We start from the raw sequence: 22,282 nt of genomic DNA on the forward strand, positions 1-22,282 counted from the left end.
AAATTTCCAATTGGCCTTTGCTTGTTCTGTGATTATTTGTAAATGAACTCCATTGCTTTCGGCTTTTCTTTTTTCTTTCTTTCTTATTTTTTTGACAATTATGATTTTAAAACTTTAATATGCATAAGAATCAGCTTGCGTGTGGTGTGGGGAGGGTGTCTTGTTAAATTGCTGGCTCTGATTCAGCAGGCCTGGTGTGGAGCCTGAGTTCTGAATGTCTAACAAGCTCCCCAGAGATCTCAATGCTGGTGTTTGGACCACAGTTTAGTAGCAAGGGATTAGACGATGCCTAATAAGTATCTGTGCTTCTTTGGCAGGTGGAGGGTATACATGTAGCATTTAGATTAAGGGAAGTCCAGCAATAGAAGTGCAATGAGATTGTGGCCTATAAATGAAGGGAACATGTTCTTGAATGACATCTGGGAATTCATTTCACTTGGCTACAATCTCTTAGCCACTTTTGCTCTCATTTTTAGGTCATTGGAATTGTTTTTTGCTACCAGCCAGAACAACAGAGGTGAACATTTGGTGGATGGCAAATCCCCACGTCTGTGTCGCAAATTCTCTTCCCCGCCACCACTGGCTGTGTCCAGAACATCTTCCCCAGTGAGGGCCAGAAAGCTGTCTTTGACTTCTCCCTTGAACTCAAAGATAGGAGCATTGGACCTGACAACTTCCAGCAGTCCCACCACCACCACCCAGAGCCCCGCTGCATCTCCACCACCACACACCGGTCAAATACCACTGGATCTCAGCAGAGGCCTCTCTTCTCCAGAGCAAAGCCCGGGATCGGTAGAAGAGAATGTCGATAACCCACGTGTGGATCTGTGTAACAAGCTAAAACGAAGTATTCAAAAAGGTATTATCTAGCACATTTGCATAATTACACCCCACATTTGCTGGCTGCCTGCCTCCTCACCCTTCCTTTTGGAACCCTGGTTCCCTTTCTTTACAACTATAATACTTCTGCATAGAAAGTAGAATGAGCTCAATGGTTAGTTAGAAGAGAAAATTCCTGTAGATTCTTCTGGCCCTTCTGGAACAGAAAGCAAGATTAGTTGTCCTTATGCCCCGTAATAAAAGGCTTATTGTGGTCAGTTGTCTATGGGAGAATAGCATATCTGAATGGTATTACTAGAGAGTTCTTGGAATTTGGTGAAGACTGGTTGGCTAAAGAGCCTAGCATGGTGCTTTGCACACCGGGAGGTTGTGGGTACCCTCACCCGTGAGCTCAGGCTGCAGAGCTTTCTCCTCCTCCCTGTGTACCTCCGGCCTTTCCCTGCTGAGGATGAGCTAGGCTGGAAGTACCACAAGGGCTTCTTTAGTTTAGTTTTGAGGACAGTGCTCCATGTTATAGCAGAGGTATAGGAGAGAAATCAGATTGGAGACAGTGTTAATTGCTCGTGACGTAGCCAAAATAGTTTTTTTTTTAAATGTTGATTAGACCATAGGGTTTCTGGCTTCAATTCTCTACTGACTTCCTGTCACACTTAGAATAAAGTACATTCTCCCTGCCAGGGCCTTCAGGTCTGTGAGACACGGATCCTGTCTCCCTCTCCAGCCCCTGCTCCTGCCACGCTCCCTCATCCACTAGGCTACTGTCACATTGATTTCCTTTTTGTGTCAGAAACATTTTGGTCTTTCCTGCCCCAGGGTCCTTGCTCTTGTTCTTTCCTCTGCTTGGCCACTTTTGCCATGTAAGCTCCATGAGATCAGCAGTCTGTCTTACTCACCTCCGTACTACCCTCAGTGTCTTGGCCAGTGCCTGACAAGTAGTAAATTTTTGTTAAATGAATGAATGAAATAAAATATACAGTGAACTGATCGAGGGTCCTCTCTCCCATCACTTTAGCTTTCTCAGCTTGGTACAGTGTAGGGTTGGAAGAGGTGATTCTTGTTGCTTTTAAAGTCCAATGTTTCTGTAATGAAAATAAAAATGATTCACAGTGAAATTACAAACAGCTTTTAAAAAACTGTATAAGAACTGACTTATTGATAATATAATAAAAATTGGGCAATAAATCAGACAAAGTGTCCCAATTTCAAGGTAGATTGCCCAGATGGATGCACAGATGCTTGCCTTTCTACCTGCTTGAAGCTTCTATGTGCTTCTAGCTCGGATCATTTAAATAAGCTTCCTGAGTGAAGTAGTTAATGGAATTCTAACTGGAGTGGTTGTCATCATCAAAAGTTGCACTCTTTTAAAGTCTTTAAATTGACAAGTTAGCAACTAAGGAGGAGGAAAGGGAGAAGATAATTAAAAAGTCATTAGAACAACAAGCTTAAGCAAAATTATGATGGATTCTTATCAGGAATAACGAGGCAGCGCACAAGCTGACAAGTGCATTCAGGGTTGCACCCAGCGCCAGTGCTTGGGAAACCCTGTGGAGGGAATGACTGGAATGGGGCATGGAGGTATGGGAAGTACAGGAGCTTTCAGATCATGGCAAGTTTTTTCACCTTCTTTATTGCACTGAGGTAGATAGGAGAGGAGAAATCTGGAGATAATTCGGGGTTCTCTCTCTCTCTCTCTCTCTTTTTTTTTTTTTTTTTTTTGTTGAGGAAAGCTTTAGGAACAAACATTTCAGTTTCCAACACCAGTGGCTTGGAGGCTGTGGTTTGATTGCTCCTGGGGCTGGGATGAGGATACAGTAAAGTCTGTTCACGAATCATTGAGTGAGCCTCTTCTCTGTGCAGGATACTGTGTGTGCTAGAGTCCACAATGGTAAATAGCACCTTCACTGTCATACTGTAGTTATGTGGATAATAGAGACACAACATAACTATATGGACAAGTGGTATAAGTGGTGTAGATAGAGTGCTCTGGAAGCTGAAGAGCAGGGAGATCACATCTGGTTGAGCAGAATTAAGAAGTGTCTTTGACATGAGCCAAAACATATGTGGGTTGGAAAGAGGAGACGGGAGAACTTCTGGGCAAAGAGAATATATAAGTAAAGGTGTGGTGGTAATCACTAGTGGTGAATGCCATTTCTTTTTTTTTTTTTTTTTTTTGAGATGGAGTCTCACTCTGTCTCCCAGGCTGGAGTGCAGTGGCACAATCTTGGCCCACTGCAACCTCTGCCTCCCAGATTCAAGCTATTCTCCTGCCTCAGCCTCCCAAGTAGCTGGGATTACAGGCACGCACCATCATGCCTTGCTAATTTTTGTATTTTTAGTAGAGACGGGCTTTCACCATGTTGGCCAGGCTGGTCTTGAACTTCTGACCCCAGGTGTTCCACCCGCCTCAGCCTCCCAAAGTGCTGGGATTACAGGCGTGAGCCACCATACCCAGCCAGTGAATGCCATTTCTGCAAGCATCACAAGCATCACTGCTTCTGAAGGGACAGGCTTTGTCCTGTTTTGACAGCATGGGCAGCCCCATAGAGCAGACCTTGTTAGTAGTCCTCTTAGGGCTTTCTAGCACTGAGTAAACTTCAAAACAACAACTCTCCTAGAGAATCTTTCTTCTCCTTCTTCTTCTTACCATCTTAACCATCTTTAAGTGGATAGCTCAGTAGTATTGTTGAACGACAGATCTCTATAACTTTTTCATCGTGCAAAACCGAAACTCTATAATCATTGAATAATACCCCATTTTCTTCTCCCCCTGGCCCCTGGCAACCAGCTTTCTACTTTCTGTCTCTACAAATTTGACTACTTTAAGTTTAAGTACTTCATATATGTGGAATCATTCAATATTTGTCCTTTTTTGAATGGCTTAGTTCACTTAGTGTAATGTCCTCAAGTTTCAACCATATGATAGCATGTGATAGAATTTCCTTTTTTAATAGGTGGAATAATAGGAAAATGCAGTATGCAGATACTACATTTTCTTTATGCATTTATCCAACAATAGATATTTTGATTGCTTCCACCTCTTGGCTATTTGAATAATGGTGCAATGAATATGGTGTGCAAATATCTATTTGATATCAGCATGATTAAGTGTTCCACTTTAACTTGGTGTGCAGGGAATGTTCCACTTCGATCACCAACTTCCCTAGTTTTAGTCTTCAAGGTGATGATCCAATACCTTATCATGAAAGCTGCTTGAGCTACTGTCTAGGACAAAGTAGAAATCAATAGTTTTTTTTCCCTGGAACAATAAGCTGGAAAAAAGTTAGACTTGGGTTATCTTACTTTGTTTTGGGCTGTTATAGCAGGACATCTGAAACTAGATAATTGTACATGAATAGAAATTTATTTCTCACAATTCTGGAGGTTGGGAAGTTCAAGATCAAGGCGCTGACATCTTGTGAGGCCCTTCTTGCTCTGTCATAACATGGTGGAAGGCAACACATAGACATGAAAGAGAGGAGAGGGGGCCAAACTTAGGCTTTTATAAGGAACCCACTACTGCAATAATGGCATTAATTCATTTATGTGTGTAGAGGCCTCATGATATAATCATCTCTTAGAGGTTCCACCTCTCAACACTGTTGCATTGGGAATTAAGTTTTTAACATGGGAACTTTGGGGGAAACATTCAAACCATAACATTCTGTCCCTTTTCCCCAAAATTTATGTCCTTCTCACATGCAAAATATATTCATTCCATCCCAATAGCCCCCAAAGTCTTGACTTGTTTTGGCATCAACTGATAACTCCAAAGTCCAGAGACTTACCTGAATCAGATATGGGTGAGACTCAAGACATGATTCATCCTGAGGCAAATTCCCTTCCAGCTGTAATATGGTGGTGGGACAGGAATAGGATAGATATTCCCATTGTGAAAGGGAAAAATAGGCAAAAAGAAAGGAATAACATGCCTCAAGTAAGTCCAAAACCCAACGGGGCAGACATTAACTCTTAAGACTCCAGAATAATCTTTCACTCCATGTGCTGCCTCCTGAGTACACTGGGGTGGGATTGGGTGCCCAAAGCCTCAGGCAGGCCCACTCCCATGGCTTTTCTGGGCTCAGCCCACGTTTCAGCTCTCATAGATTAGAGCGTCTTGTCTGCAGCTCTCTCAGGCTGATGTTGCATGCTGGCAGTTCTAGGATTTCTGCAATGGCCTCACTCTCGTGGCTCCACTAGGCATTGCCCCAGTGAGGACTCTCTTCAGTGTCTCCATCCCTGCAACAGGTCTCTGCCTGGGACCCTAGGCTGTCTGCAGCATCCTTTGAGATCTAGGTGAAGGAAGCTGTGCCTTCACAGCTTGTGTATTCTGTGCACCTGCAGAATTAGCACCACATGGATGCCACCAGTGCTTTCCATGTGCACCCTCTGGTGCGGTGGCCCAAGCTGCACCTGGGTTTGCCTGGGCCACAGCTAGTGTGGCCGAGGAGCACTGCACAGGAATGTGGGGAGCAGCCCTGGGCAGCAAATGCTGTGGTCCCTTAGACTCCTCTCTGTCAACCTGGCCCTCAAGGTCCTATCTTGTCTGAAAGATCTCTGAAATACCTTTGGAGTCTTTCTCCCATTGTCTTAATGAATAACACCTGGCTCTCTTTTAGCCATACTATCTTTAGTACTAATCTTTTCAGCAAATGGTCACTTGGCCACAGCCTTGGTTTGCACTCCCAAAAATGCCTTTTCACTCTTTAAATGGCTGAGCTGCAAATTTTCCAAGTCTTTCTCCTCTGTTTCCTTTTTAATTATAAATTCTGCCTTTTAACCATTTCTTTCCTCTTGTGTATATTTAAAAGCAGCCATGCAGCTTCTTAATATTTTGCTTATAAATTTCTTCCACCAGGTATCCTAGTTCACTACTCTGACGTTCTGCCTTCCATAAAGCCCTTGGGCATAAACACAATTCACTCAAGTTCTTTGCTACTTTGTAACAAAGATGGCTTTTATGCCAGTTTTCAACACCTTGTTTCCCATTTCCATCTGAGACCTCACCAGAATTGCCTTTACTATTCATATTTCTACCAACATTCTGTCATGACCACCTAAGTAATCTCCAAGGAGATTCAGACTCTTGAAAGCTCTTCTCTTCTTCTGAGCGCCGACTATTAATAGCTTCATCCTTAACGCTCCATTCATGGCAATACAGGCTTTCTCTAGCCCATTCCTTCAAATTCTTCCAGCATCTGTCCATTACCCAGTTCCAAAGCCAATTCCACATTTTCAGGTATTCGTTATAGCAGCAACCTCACTTCTCAGTACTAATTTTCTGTCTTTGTTTTGTGCTACCTGAGACTAGGTGATTTATAATGAACAGAAATGCATCTCTCACAGTTCTAGAGGCTGGCGTCTTGTGAGGGCCTTCTTGCTGCATTATAATATAGTGGAAAGTATCACATGGGTGGGAAAGAGAGTGAAGTAGGCCAAACTCATTCTATTCCCAAGATAAAGGCATTCATTCATTCACGAGTGCAGAGTACTCATGATGTAATCACCTCTTAGAGGTCTCACCTCTCAACACTGTTGCATTGGAGTTTTAGTTTCCAACATATGAACTTTAGGGGACATATCAAATCATAGCATGGGGAGACCAAGATAAATGAGAAAGAGCTGGATCAAGCTCTTAGGGAAGGACACTGACACAGCTTTTGAAGATCTGTCAGTACAGATATTGGACAGAGTGGGATCATGTGGACACAGCCAGTGTCTGCTGGAGAGCTTTGTCATGTGGCAGCACTGATCATTCATGGCCTGGGACCAGCAGATGGAGGGAACCTGTGAATAACAGTATGGCCGAAATATTAGGCTCTTTCTCATATTAGAGAATTAAGTTGAAGGCTTCATGCCTCTGCTTCTCACTGGATTTCCCCAAAACAAGTGATTTAGTGTTATATTTTTATCAGTTAATTTATCCAGATGGTTCATAGGTTAGAAATATCATTTTAGAGTTCCAGGTCATAGTTAAATGCTGAGCTCTTTCCACTCTGGGTAATGGAGAAAGTCCAAGATTATATCTAGGAGGGGCCCATGGCACTTGGTGAAGCCTGTAGAGCCAACCTTTACTCCAGAGCTGTCAGCTCCTCTGCTCCCCGGGCTTCTTAGTCACATTCACTGCCTAATGCATCCCCCTTAGCTCTCATTTTACCCTGACCCCTCCCTTAATCCTTCCATTAAGCCACTTCTTTGCATCTTTATTTCTTTTCCCTTTCTATAGCTGTCCTCTAATTTCTTTTTAATGCATTTATTTCCCATCTTATACTTACAAATATTTAAGGTGGTCATTCAGAGAGATACAGGGTACAACTACATTAAAATGAAATAGGTAGCTGGACATGGTGGTTCATGCCTGTAATGCCAGCACTTTGGGAGGCCAAAGTGGAAGGATCGCTGGAGCCTAGGAATTCGAGACCAGCCTGGGCAACATAGTGAGACCTTGTCTCTACTAAAAATAAAAAAAATAGCCAGATGTGGCTGTGTGCACCTGTGGTCCCAGTTACTCAGGAGGCTGAAGCGGGAGGATCACTTGAGCCTAAGAGGTCAAGGATGCAGTGAGCTCTGATCATACCACTGGATTCCAGCCTGGGTCACAGAGAGTAAGACCCTGTCTCAAAAATACAAAAAACAAAAAAAGACAAAAATAAAATAAAGTAGGTAAGGAAATCAGACAATGGGAGAAAAGGAATAAGTTGTGTGTGGCCAAGTGTATGGTTACTAAACAAATGAATACTGTGTGGTCTTCTGCAGTTCCTAGAGTCCCCTGACTTTGGTTTCAAGCTCCTCTGCTGGCAGAGTAAAGACAGGAATATAATCAATTATTGTGATTCATATTGAAGGCTAGGAACAGATTGGTTGTGCAGGCACATGCTTGCTGGTTCTTGAGACTGAACAATTTATCCTGTGGATCCTTATGAAGGAAACATTCTGGGTAGAAAGTTTAGAATTAAGGCTTGGGTTGAGGTAGCTCTTTGGCATTTTTCTGAATAAGTGAAACAAATTACAGACTCAGTTGTAGGGTTTTTTGTTTTTGTTTTTGTTTTTTTATATTGGTGTATGGGCAATACTGGTCATGAATAGTTTTAGGAAAGTCATGGATGAACACTACTTCAGCATGAGTCTGAAAGTTCTGTGTGTGTGTGTGTGTGTGTGTGTGTGTGTGTGTGTATGTGATGTCTGTAAGAGCCAAAAGTGCTGCTGTGTGAACCCTGCTGTCTAGTCTTAAAAATTTGAGTTGACAAAGAAAAAGGAGACATTGATCTATCTTTAATTTGAAAGATGTTTGCGTGTATCACATAATGTTAACACTTAAAACAGTTGGCAAACTTGAATATGAATCCTGTGCCAAGAACTTACACATTTTCTGCTTTTCACTTAAGAATACAACCCCACACCTCCTCATTGTATAATATCGGTTTTGCCAATTAGGTCCCTATTGATGCCATACGTCTCCCTCACTGCCATCCAGCTATTCATTTCAGGGCATGTTTTTTGAAAAGTGCTAGTGACCTTTGTCCATTTTTATTGTCGTTGCAATGATAATGCCAGGCTTGCAATATTTTCTGGCAGGAGAACGTCAAACAGTATGAGGAGAAAGAAGCGAAATAGGAAATATCCTTTAAAATGAGTGAGGCAATGAACTTAGGGAAAAAATAATTCAATTTAATTTCCCTCCAACTCATTCCTTACGTCTGTTCCAGGCTCATCCAACATTCACTAGTACCCTCTCTTCTTATTACCAGGCAGTTTCTATCTTCTTCAACTCCAGGTGCTTCTACAAAACACAAATATCAGCCAGACTCAGATATCCAGATTCCACCCAGTGATGGGTTCTCAACAAAAACCAAAGCAACAGCAGGCAAGAAAGGCGAGCCAAAGGGTCGCTCACTGTATTCAGACCCATTACTCCCTCAGTGTTCACTTAGACCATGGCTGTGCAACTTAGCCACCTGTGTTGCTGCACAGCCCACAGCACTAGTGTCTGTTTCTGTGTTCTTAGTTTGAAAATTGCCTGCCTGTGGGCTGAAAGTGCTCCCGATTTTAGCATTTGTTTTGAGCCACATCTGCCCACTCGTCCTGCAGGCAAAGCTGTTTGCAAGGAGCCTGATCGAAAGTGAATATGCCAGAAGGAATTCTCCCCTCAGCCCCCAATGCTGGCATGGTTTCTTCTCTCTGTAGGTGCCTGTTAGCTTACAGGATTCTTCTTTGCTTTCCTGTTCTTTCAGAACAGTCAGGGTCTGTCCAGCTTTTCTCATTGGGAAATTTCCTGGGTTCAATGTAATTGCTGTCTAATGATTTTCTCATTTTCCTGAGATGACTGAATGGTTGAATCAGACCAAGGACATGTATTTGATATTCTGCTCGTTCTTACAGAGCAGATGCCTTCCATTACTGAATTTTGGGGGAGTTATTTAGAAAATAATAAAACCGACAGCTAAGCACTGATTTTTTTTGTCTGCATCTTGCATCGTTGCCAGCTTTACTGTAATTATGTCATTCAGAGAAAGATTCTAACCATTTCCTTTTCCTGGCCCCTTTGTGTTTCAAAAAAGCAAAATTGTGGCCATATTTCTAAGCGGATAAGTCACATGCAAGTATAAAAATGGCCTTATATGAAGTCATTAGAGATTTTTGAAAGTTTGTTGAGTGAAATCTTGAATGGAATGGCAAAGCAAAGTAGTTCTGCTGACAGGATTAATGTACAATTAGTGGAGGTGACACTAAGCTTTTATCAATGGGAATTAATGAACAGCCCAAGAAGAATGGAAGAATCATTGGAAATGTATTACATTTTTGTGATATTTTTCTCTGAAAGAACATACACAAAGTTGTAGTCTTACCTGCTTAATAAGTCAGTGGGAGGGGCATAGAAACATCATTAGTAATGGCCTAAGGGTGACCCTAAAATGATGTGTGTGTTATTCTTGGGATGTTAGCTGCAGCAAAGAAGCTCAAATGACCTTAAACCCTCCCAATGGTTCATTTAAAAGATTTTCACTTGCTTCCTGCTGATCTGTAGCTCTAGCTCAGAGATACCCAGTAGAATTTTCTGGGAGGATAGAAATACTGTATTTCTGGGCTGTTCAATACCATAGCCACTAGCCACATGTGGCTACTGAGCACTCAATGTAGTGCAAGTGGGAAGCCAAAATAATAATTTAACTTTAGTTAATATAAATTTACATAGCCACTTTGGGTAGTGCTGTCATTTTGGACAACATAGCTTTAGATCCCCGGGAGACCCCAGAGATCCCTGGTGAGGGCCACATTATAGAGATTCAAACTTTGGTTGGTTTAGGGGGCAACACAGGCAAAGAACTGGTGAAGTTGCGATTTGTAATCCCAATCTGATTTTTGACCTGACAAAGTCATCTTTCCCCACTCTGAGAAAGCAAAAACATTTGGAAGGGCAGGGGATCCACAACATACCCCCGTTTACTTTAACATCTACTGCTGCATTTGACAGAAGGGGCTGGCCAGGGTCAGCTAGGGTCAGCCAGGCCCAACAGGGTCGTCAAGACAGGGTTAGAGAAGATCCTTTTTTAGATTTAGTGTCATTAGTACTTGACTTGATTTCATATTAAAGCCCTTTAATGAAATGCTTATTATCTGTAATGAACTTTCGTTTCCATGCATGATACTGACAAGAAGCTCTTGAATTCATGGCCTGGTTGTTAAAATTCATGATGTTTTCAAGCAGCAGTCCTAGAGTCTGCACCAGTGGACCGAGCAGGAGTGGAAAGCTCCCCTGCAGCGGACACTACAGAACTTTCACCTTGCAGATCCCCCTCAACTCCCCGGCACCTCCGCTATCGCCAGCCTGGAGGTAAGAGCTCAAGAGGGACTCAGAAATAGAAACATGAAAAATGATTTCTAGCTTCTGAACCTTTCCTTTGCCTAATTGTTTCACTGCCAAAATAATTTTTTTAGTCTCACTTATTGAAAATTAATTGGAAGCAAATACAGTCGGCCCTTTGTATCTGTGGGTTCCACATCCATGGGTTTCATATCTGTGGATTCAACCAATCACCCATCAAAAATATTTGGCAGAAGAATAAAGCTTCTGTACTGACCATGTACATACTTTTTTTTCTTGTCATTATTCCCTAAACATTATAGTACAACAGCTATTTACATAGCATTTCCATTGTGTTAATTATTATGAATAATTTACAGGTGATTTAAAATATACAGGAAAATATGCATAGATTATATTCAAATACTACACGATTTTATATCAGGGACTTAAGCATCTGTGGATTTTGGTACCTGAGGGAGATCCTAAAACCAATACCCTGCAGGTAACAAGGGATGACTGTAATGTTACTGTAGGACCAAGTGGTGGAAAAATAAATGATTAGAGAAGATGTCATTAGTCTAACCAACATTTGTTTAGTTCCATCATTGCATTGCATTTTGTGAGGAGTAATGTGAATCAAAAGGCTCTTCTTTAGATGTTAGCTAGCTGAAGAATCTCAGTGCTGGGTTTACCAAAATGTTCCCAGTCTCTGATATATTACCATGAGTCCCAATGTAGCCTGTATAAGTGGACTCATCTGGGCATCACAATCTGGGGAGACCTTGTTAATAATATTATTTCATCTAAAATAAGGTCCAGGTACATGGGACCCAGTCATCATTATAGTGGCAGAAACTGGCATATGTATTTTGATATATAGTTAAGAAAATTGTAAAGCATTACTCCATAATTTGTTTGGGAACACAATAAATGTCCTCTAATTGGAAAAAAAAATAATCAGAACAAAAGGTAGAAATATTTTAATTATCTCCCATTTTCCCAACTGCTCAAATAAATATATCCAAATAACAGTTATTTTGAAATGTTTGCTTTTCTTAAGCCAATTATTTCAAGTCAGAACAGAAAATTACACAATTATGAAACCAGATTCACCCCAAGTAACCCAAATGAAAAGGCTTTTTTTTTTTTTTTTGGAGACAGAGTCTTGCTCTGTCGCCCAGGCTGGAGTACAGTGGTACAGTCTTGGCCCAGTGCAACCTCCACCTCCCAGGTTCAAGTGATTCTGCTGCCTCAGCCTCCCGAGTAGCCAGGATTACAGCCACGGGCCACCACGCCCAGCAGTTTTTATATTTTTAGTAGAGATGGGTTTTCACTTTGTTGGCAAGGCTGGTCTCAAACTCCTGACCTCAGGTGATTCACCCTCCTTAGCCTCTCAAAGTGTTGAGATTACAGGAATAAGCCACTGCGCCCAGCCTATAAAGGCATTTTTGACTCTCGTAGGCATGCTCAAATAGGGCATTTTAGCAAAAGGTAAAGTATATGGCTCCAAATGTTTATCAGTGGCCTTAGCAGCTTGGTAGAAGCTGTTGTCATTGCGAGCTCTGAGAGCAACTAGGAGGGTCTGAGTCCGGCTGTTGTTAGATATCTGCCTTCGTGGATATTAGCCCTTGGGGCTTTAAGGCTCCAAGTCAGTTATGGGTTATCCTGCCATTTGGGTGTTTCTGGTAAATGAAGGTGACAAATTAGACTTTCCTGGCTTGTCATAGTACTACTATGGAATTAGCCAGATCTCTCTATTCTTCTTAGAGCTTTGGTCAGTCCAGGTCTTGGCAACTTCCTTGACCATTGCCATATAGGACAGACCCCTTTGACTTCATTGTAACCTGGAAGAGTTTGGGACAAAAACCTATGGAAGTAAGGCTCTACCAAGGCGAGAGTTAAATGCTGTTCAAGGCGTTACAATTATTAGAACTCTACTTTATATTCTCTTTTCATATGTTTATATTCACATATAAATTTTTTAATTCACATAAGGATTATTTGGAAATCCTCATCTTGTTTGTGGATTAACTAAGCCAAATCCTTTGTTTCTTCCCTGATATGACTAAATCATAGAGACATAGAAATATGGGAAGGAGGCTGAAACCTGTGATAATATGGAGGACCCGAATGAGGACAGCATCACATATTTCTATCTAGCTGAAATTTTGCCTGTGCATCTGTCTACTTGCCACCTTGTTCCAAAATGCAATAAGTCTGTTATGGAAAGAGAAGGTAGAGCTGTTTTATGCGTTTGTGCTTGGGCACATTAAGAAGCTCTTTGCTTCCCCTGTTATGTATGTATTTATTTTAGGCATGATTGTGAAACATTAGGGCCAAACTAATAAAAGCCCTTCAGGTCAGAATCACAGCGGACTGTTTTCACTAAAAGCCTGAGCAAGGAGAAGTGGCAAGCTTGGCACCAGCACTGCCAAACGCTGTGTGTACAGTCCGAGGAGTGAAAGGGACTGCAAGGTTGCTCAATACATCCTTTCGATTTTAAAAGGGCCACACTTAAACCATCTGTACTGTTAAGGGTGTTCTGAGAAGGAAATTCTGTCAGAAGGAAATTCTATCAGTAACATGATGTGGTATCTTTTTTAAGAATATTTTTATATTAAGATACAGTTTACATACCATAAAATTCACCTTTTTAAAGTATATAGTTCAGTCTTTTTTTTATTTAATATATTCACAAGGTCAGGCAGCCATAACCACTATTTAATTCTAGAACATTTTCATCACCCAAAAAGAAACCCTGTAAGTATCAGCCGTTCTATACTCATTAGCGATCACTCTCCATTCCCCCTCCAACCCCAGCAGCCCTAGGCAACCACTAATCTGCTTTCTCCCTCTATGGATTTGCCTCTGCTGGACATTTAACATAAAGGGAATCATATAATATGTGACCTTTTGTGATTGGCTTCTTCTTTAACTTGGCATGTTTTCCAAGTTTATCCATGTTCTAGCATGCATTGGAACTTCATTCCTTTTTGTGGCTGAGTAATATTCCCTTGTATTTTTCTGTTCATCAATTGGTGGACATTTGATTGTTTCTACTTTTTGGCTACTATGAGCAATGGTGCTATGAATATTCATGTACACGTTTGTGTGTAGATGTATGCTTTCGTTTCTCTTGGTTATATACCCAGTGTGGAATTCCTGATGTGCAATCTTGTTATTTGCCCATTAACAGAGATAATACAGGGCATTTGGCCCAGTCCTTCATCTGGTGCAGGAATAAAAATGATGATTTTTGTTATAGAATATTATCCATTTGCCTCACTATTCCATTTCCTTTCTTTTCAAATAACCAGGACAGACGGCGGACAATGCCCACTGCTCTGTTTCACCGGCTTCTGCTTTTGCAATAGCCACAGCTGCAGCAGGACATGGGAGTCCACCAGGTGAGTAGGGGAGCAGCTATGTACAGATATGTGACCATTTATATTAAGTCAGTGGCCTGTGTCTGCCAGTGTCTTGATGAGACACTCGGCAGCTCTCACACTGGAATCCCCCCACTTTGGGAAGCCGAAGCCGAAGGATTGCTTGAGACCAGTAGTTTGAGACTAGCCGGAGCAACATAGAGACCCCATCTCTATAAAAAATTTTTAAAATTAGCTGGGCATGGTGTTGCATGCCTGTAGTCCCAGTTACTCAAGACGCTGAGGCAGAAAAATCGCTTGAGGCCAGGAGGTTGAGGCTACAGTGAGCTGTGATCATGCCACTGCACTCCAGCCAGGGTGATAAAGTGAAACCCTATCTCAACAAAACAACACAAAATAAAATAATAATAAGAGAATGCACATTCCTAGCTCTTTCTGAGTCAATGTTTCTGGGAAGAGACTGTCTTTTAAATAAGCCTCTTCAGAAATCTCCTTATTTGGCCAGGCACGGTGGCTCACGCCTGTAATCCTAGCACTTTGGGAGGCCGAGGCAGGCAGATCACCTGAGGTCAGGCATTCAAGACCAGCCTGGACAACAGGGTAAAACCCTGTCTCTACTAAGAATGCAAAAATTAGCTGGGCATGGTCTCATGCGTCTGTAATTCCAGCTACTCAGGAGGCTGAGGCAGAAGAATCGTTTGAACCTGGGAGGCAGAGGTTGCACTAAGCCAAGATTGCGCCACTGCACTCCAGCCTGTGTGACAGAGCAAGACTCCATCTCAAAAAAAAAAAAAAAGAAAGAAAGAAAAGAAAAAAATCCCACCATTTGCAACAATATGGATGAACCTGAAGGACATTATGTTACCTGAAATAAACTAGGCACAGAAAGGCAGATACTGCATGATCTCACTTATGTATGGAATCTAAAAAGTCAAACTTACAGAAGTAGAAAGTAGACTGGTGGTTACCAGGAGCTGGTGGGGAGGAAGGGAAGTGGGGAGCTGTTTGGTCAAAGGATAAAAGGTTCAGTTGCACAGGAAGAGTAAGTTCTGGAGATCAATTGTACAGCATGGTGACTAGTTAAAAATGTACCACATACTTGAAAATTGTTAAGAGAGTAGATTTTAGATGCTCTCCCCACAAAAAAATGGTAAGTGAGGTAACAGATGTTAGTTAGCTTGACTTAATCATTCTTCAATATATACGTACATCAAAACATCACATTGTACCCTGTAAGCATATACAATACAAAATAATCAAATAAATAAATAAGCATAAGCTCCTTCAGGTGAGTCTCACTCAGGTGGTCTGTGGGTTACAGCTCTGAGAAATTCTTTATCAGAGAAGGCTGTTATTCCTCCTGTGTTGTTTGACAGAGTTCTTCACCCTTTATAACTCAATTACTGAGAACACGTTTCCATTTTAATTGAGTACAATGCTAAAAGCATATGCAAGGTGGGAGGGAGGGCTTGTGGAGTGCGGGGAGCCGGTGGGGGGCAGCTATTGCTTTAGCTGACTCATAATTCATTTCCAGTAGCTCCACGATTCTTTCTGAGTTGCTGTCAGTTAATTTTCAGGGTAAAGAAAAAGTACTTAAAATAAAAGCACAGTATTTTAATAGATAAAAATTATATTCATTATCTCTTTCCTCTTCTCTCACCTGCAAGGAGGATATAATGTTAAAATAAACCTGTAAGTGGTTTAGGGCTGGGTGTGGTGGCTTACGCCTGTAATCCTAGCACTTTGGGAGGCCAAGGTGGGCAGATCACCCAAGGTCAGGAGTTCAAGACCAGCCTGGCCAACATGATGAATCCCCATCTCTACTAAAAATACAAAAATCAGCTGGGCGTGGTGGCACACACCTGTAATCTCAGCTACTTGGGAGGCCGAGGCAGGAGAATCACTTGAACCTGGGAGGGAGAGTCTGCAGTGAGCCGAGATCATCCAGCCTGGATGACAGGGTGAGACTGTCTCAAAAGTAAGTAAGTAGATAAATAAATAATAAATCTGTAAGTGGTTTAAATAGCCTTGTTGCTGTGTCTTCACCTAAACTAAACCTATGGGCTCCAATCATCATGATTTGTAGAAACATGAGAGATGGGATATTTTGCTAATTAGCCATTTTTCACCTTTGTGGTAACAAAGGAATCCTTTCCAAAGCTTCTGAACCAATATTCACCATAGTAACAAGTAGGTATTATCTGTGTGATTTTTTTTTTCCAAATTGAGGACCAAAAAGAGATGTTCTCTAATGGACGTTAACTACCACAGTAATTTATATATTATTTATTATTATATATATTTCTCTAAATAAACATTTTGCAGATTGACCACATTCTGTTTCTTCAGCATTTTGCCATACATGCTTCACTAGAGATGTGGTCAGGCAAATTGGGATGTGCTTTGCCCCAAATATTCTTAAAACCTTTCCCCAAAAGTCCCATCAGAGTAACACAAAGCAGCCTATAATGGTCAAAATATCAATCTTGTCGATACGGTTGGCTTCTGTGATTGATTACATTCTGTAACAGTGAACATTTGGGGGGAAATAAGGGAGGCTTTGCTAGGCTTTCAGTAGAGTTATTGTCGATTGTGATTTGCTAAGACCTTCTCCTATCTTCCGTTCTCACGCGCTAGTCTGCCTTTGGAAAAAGTGAAGAACAAGAACATCTCACAGATTTCCTAATTTAAATATGGTTTGTGAGGGAAAATAAATTTGGGATTTATTTGAGATGAGCCCATTCCCCGTTTGCTGGAGGATAAGGGGAGGTCCTTTTTTCACCTGAGATTGCAATGAAGATTGAATCGTTCGACTGTGCTTTAGAGAATGGCTTTCTGACTAGCTTTCCCAGGCATATTGGGCCAAAAGGAAAAAGTAACCAAAACAGCCAGCTCTTTCTCCCTTTTTGAAAGCCTGCTGCTTTTCTGTTGCCTTTTTTTCCTACTTCTCCCCTGCAGCTGAAATAGTCTTAGCAAGAAAACCCTTCTTTAGCGAGCTGGCTCCTGGTGGTGCTTGCTGAGGAGGGCAGCACGGACTTGCTAAAAGACTCAGTCAGTGTTGCTAGGTGTTGGGGAGCCTGAACCCTGTGTGAGCAGACTGCTCTTTTATGACAGTGCTGTTGATGTTGCCTATCATGCAGTCTGAAGCCATATGATTTGATTTTAGAAGTAGAGGCAATAAGGGATTTGATTCAACAGTGCCCATGGCTCTGCTGTGAAGGCAGCAAGTTGCACAGGGGTCAGTTTCAATGGCTAGTGGCGGTAAGAAAGGGGGTCTCTTTTGGAGTGGAGACCAGTACATTCCTGGGGCTCAGCCACTCAGAGGAACTGGTCCCTTAGCAGATTTCACCTGCCTGGGAGAACTGGGCAGAGAGCAGGTGTACTCAGAGCAGAAACAGGGAAGGGCTAAGAAGATAATCTGGATTTATTGGCTAGCCAGGGAGAGCATGGCGTTGCCCGGGGAGGGCTAGACCTGGACCGGTGTTCAAAGGAAGAGAGTGCTGGATAAGAATCAACTCCCAAACAGACTTTGTATCTCCTCTGGGAATCAGGAATTGCTAGCCTGGATGCATCCAGAACCTGGTGAGTTGCAAAGGCAAGCAGAAGAAAGATTGCATAGACAAATAAACACCCCATGCTTTCATCAGTGTCTGCAGGCTTCCTGTCTGCTTATTCAGCTGTGATACAGATAGACTTGGGGATGCAGCTCTGCTGTGTCCTGGCTCCTAACAGGAAACGAGGTATAGCCCAGCCAAGCCAGAGGTCTGCAGAGTGGGTTTCCATGTTTCAGATGCCTCTGCAGATTCCCTCTTGCTTTAATACTCTCCCAGCCCTTCCCCTGACCCCATCTCCATCAAAATATATAGGAATCTGGCACCTCTGGGTTATAACTGTCAATTAATTATTATGCTCTCAAACATTAACTCCAGGCATTTGTATATTAAACCATTTCTCTTTAAGTATTGCTTAGAAAACTTCCTTACTGCATTAAAAGGAATTTCAAATGCAATACAAGGGAGGACAGCAATATTTTTTTGCAAGGAGGTCAAGACAAGACGTTCCTGCCAGACCCCGGGGGCAAGGAAAACTGATTTTATTTGTGGATGGTGCCCTGTGATCTGTTTGGGATTGCCTGCCCTGCTGCTGGGGTCTCAGCCTGCCTAATTTCCACATGGACTGGAAAAGCCTGGTTTTCAATCTTTTTGGGGGGGTCGGGGGGACAAAGTCTCGCTTTGTCACCCAGGCTGGAGTGCAGTGGCGTGATCTTGGCTCACTGAAACCTCCGCCTCCCAGGTTCAAGCGATTCTCCTGTCTCAGCCTCCCAAGTAGCTGGGACTAGAGGTGTGTGCCACCACGCCCAGCTAATTTTTGTATTTTTAGTAGAGACGGGGTTTCACCATGTTGGCCGGATTAGTTTTGAACTCCTGGTTTTGGGTGATCTGTCTGTCTTGGCCTTCCAAAGTGCTACGATTACAGGCGTGAGCCACTGCGCCTGGCCTCGATCTCTTTTTCTTCCTTTCTTTTAAAGAAAAAAAAAAAAAAGATCCCAAAATTGGATAAGTCTCTTCCTTCCATGTCATGCTCCCTTTGTTTACCTGAGTCACCGCTATCCAGCGAACCCATATCCTGCTCCTCAAAACTCGAGATTCGGATTTTATGGTTTCTGTGAATGTGGTAACCTTTCAGGGAATTTTTAATGGATTTTTATGTAGACCCATAGGTGATACCCAGGATTGTAGTGTTGTGCTTTCACTATAACTTCTCTCTCTGTTTATAGTGTTTCTCTGACAAAGAAACACATCGCAGGAATGCAGCTTTTAGCAGAAGCATTATTGTCTCATGTTTCCTGTTAATTTCAACTTCCTACCAACATTTTCTATCCTTGCTTTGTTTTTTTCCTCAACACTTATCACTATTTGACACACTATTTGTTTTACTAATTTATCTTGCTTTATTATCCATTTCTCCAATAAAGGTAAGATCCATGAGGGCAGAGATTTTTATCTATTTTATATACTGCAGTATCCCCAATATCTAGAATAGTATTGTACATGTAGTAAATGATCCATAAATGCTTACTGAATTAATGAATCAATGACTGAATCTTCATACTTGCAATAGGGAATATTCAGTGCAGAAAAGAAAAAACTGTACTGTCCATATATTTTTATAGTGCTGTGGTGTTTTTAAATTGTTTGTTGTTGTTGTTGTTGTTGTTGTTGTTATTTCTAGGGCAAAAGAGTTTTGTCTTATTTCTCCGACTGATCTGGGCAAGTGATATCAGTCTCTTCAAGTCGGCAAGCAGGTTTTGAGTGTCTTTTGTGTTTAGTATCACTTTTTTGGATACCTACAACCCTGAGCTGAGCACCTGGTAGACTTGTAAATAAGCCTCATTGTCTTGGTATTCATTTGATATAAGACTTTTCCTCACACTCATGATTGGAAAGTCCTTGAGATATGCCTAGACCTGAGGCCTAGGGTCACCGTAAATGTTTGCTGCCAATCAGAATGCAAGCACTAACTAAACTGTTAAAGCTTCATACTGTGATATTAACAAGAATGGGTTTTGTGTTGCACTCATACCCACAGAACCAGGCTTTTGGTACCATCATTGATCTACAAATTAGGCCCAGTTACAGATGGATCCTGAATTTGTAGGCCTGATGTTTATACAATTTGGGGAAACACACCTCAAGGAAAATACTATAAAATTATAAACCTTTAGGGCACCTCCCGGGGCTTTGGAAGAGGCCCATACAAATTGAGAAGGCCTAAAGCTTAAGCTTTCTTGACTTCCTGATAAATCTGCTTTTGAGTCCAATCCAGAAAATTCTTGGAATCGCAACAGCTACGGGAAATTTTGTATGCTGGGGAGTGAGGGTGGGGGCATCAGTGATTGTCAATGAGTCATTAGCCATCTTTCTTCTAAGTTAGCCCAGAGTCAGATGGTATAATGAAAAAAAACAGAAGATGGCGTCAATTAAATATGAACAGTTGACCAGGTGTTAATATGCGCACTCTTCTGGTGACTAGTTGGATTAGTAGAGCAGCATGATGTACGTATTGCCACCCTGATTTCCTTTCCCAGTGTCAAACAATCCTCCCTTTCATAGGGCTTTAACTCTATACAGGATAGGACTGAAACAAAGGATGGTTGATGGTGTTCTTGTGTGCCACCACACTGATTGAAATGTATTTGCAGGCACCTGCTCAAATTGAAGAGCTCTGCATAAAGTAGAAATATAAATGTGTGCATTTCAAATGGCTGCTGATACAGGGAATCTGCAGGTGCAGCTTGGATATAGTTATGATATGAATAGAAATGCAAATTCAATGAATAAATATATCAGAGCACATCATTGCACTTACTATACACCTGAAGTTGTAGGATTAATTATAGAGTTTATGAAATGATATAAAATGCAGTATGAAAGTGTGAGGTGGGTTATATTTATGAGAGTAGAAATCATGGCAGTGGAGGTACTATAAGCAACTCCTGATTATCTGTGAGCAGATTATGTGTTTTACTGTTCTAAGCAAGTCAAAGTAAATTAACAAAGTAGAGGAATGGTTGAATGCACTTATAGGAAAATTAATGACACTGTTACAATTGCTTAGATAAATAGTGAATCTTTTACTGGTAGTTACGTGGTACTTGTAAAGTAGATAATTCATAATCTGTTTTATCTTCTGTAAAACCAGTCATGGCATGTGTAGTAAATAGTAGATCTGAGGTTAATGTGAGTTGGGCTTGGATAGGTTTTTTAAAATACTGATATCTGGTCCTATACCTAAAGATTCTGAGTTGATTGATCTGGGGTACATTGTGGGATTCAGGAATTTTTTAAGTTCCCCAGGTGATACTAATGTGAAGCCAAGTAGGAAATGCTTGTGTGTGTGTGTGTGTGTGTGTGTGTGTGAATATTTTACTGAGGTAATGTCAGTTAAGGGTAAAAATTTGGATTTTCCACATTTCATATTAGATTTGGATGTAGATGGATTTCATGATTATTTGATTAATTCAGTAGAAGAATGTGGTTAAAACAGTTGTGTAATCTTAACCCACACCCTCAGGCAATTTAGGAAGTATGTCTGGATTTCATTCTACAGTCTAGTATTAATTTACATATTCAGTGTTTTAGGTGTAGATATGGTAGGTGGGCTGGATGTGAGGAGTGCTAGATTGAGTCCTGTGTGTGTCACCTTGGACAGTTTCTCTCTGGGCCTGTTGTTTCATGATGGAAGCCCGAGAGCTCAGCTGGTGCACTGGCTCTCCAGGTGTGATCTCTGGGCCTGTAGCATCAGCATAACCTGGGAACTTACTGGAAAAATAAATTCTCGGGCCACACATCATTCCTACTGAATCAGCATTTCTGAGGGTGGGGCACAGCATCTGTCTTTTACAGGCTCTTTAGTTGATTCTGATACATACTAAAGTTTGAGAAACAGTGAACTAGTATAATGTCTGAGCTGCCTTCCGTGTTTAAAAATCTGACTCCATATTACTTGTAGTAGACTATACAGTAGATGAAAAACCTAAATTTGAATCTCTTCCTAAACACTAAGTACAACTCAACCTTTATCTTTTGGTAATTTTTGCACAGTATGCATAATTGATGTTGTTCCAAGTTGTACATTTAAATTCTCACTTTTCTTCATCATTTAAAATATGGAAGGTTGCCTAGAGTTCTGCATCATGTTAGAAAATCTTTTTATCTCAAAGTAATAAAAACTGTTGTAGTAATTATTCTCTAGTTACATTTTTATAATGGCTTTATTGAGCTATAATTCATGTACCATACAATTCACCTGTTTAAAGCCTACAGTTCAAGCTGGGTGTGATGGCTCATCCCTGTAATCCCAACATTTTGGGAGGCCGAGGTGGGAGGATTGCTTGAGCCCAGGAGTTCAAGACCAACCTGGGCAACATAGTAAAACCCCATTTCTACAAAAAAAAAAAAAAATAAATAGCTGCATATGGTGGCACACGCCTGTAGTCCCAGCTACTTGGGAGGCTAAGGTGGGAGGATCTTTTGGGCCTGGGAGGTGGAGGCTGCAGTGAGTCATGATCATGCTCCATTCCAGCCTGGGCGACAGAGCAAAAACCCTGTCTAAAAAAATAAATAAATAAAAAAGTCTGCAATTCCATGGATTTTAATATATTCCCAGAGTTGGGCAACAGTCACAATACATTTTAGAACATTTCCCCAAGCCCTTTAGCTGTTAGCAGTCACTCCCTATTTGTCTCTTCCTC

General features: G+C 41.5%; 1 protein-coding gene across 4 annotated transcripts in view; it reads left to right on the forward strand.

Annotated features, from left to right (window-relative positions):
• RASGRF2 (Ras protein specific guanine nucleotide releasing factor 2) overlaps positions 1 to 22,282 on the forward strand; it is a 281,177-nt gene that overhangs the window by 164,154 nt on the left and 94,741 nt on the right. For 3 of the 4 annotated variants that reach the window (XM_054555687.2, XM_024246952.3, XM_054555689.2), the window contains exons 15-17: positions 477 to 859; positions 10,544 to 10,669; positions 13,960 to 14,049. In XM_054555687.2, coding sequence (XP_054411662.1) covers positions 477 to 859; positions 10,544 to 10,669; positions 13,960 to 14,049 — 599 coding nt within the window. The remainder of the gene's footprint in view (positions 1 to 476; positions 860 to 10,543; positions 10,670 to 13,959; positions 14,050 to 22,282) is intronic. The other variant, XM_054555686.2, reaches the window with a different exon arrangement.

Source organism: Pongo abelii, chromosome 4 (assembly GCF_028885655.2).
Source record: "Pongo abelii isolate AG06213 chromosome 4, NHGRI_mPonAbe1-v2.0_pri, whole genome shotgun sequence".
NCBI lineage: Eukaryota > Metazoa > Chordata > Mammalia > Primates > Hominidae > Pongo > Pongo abelii.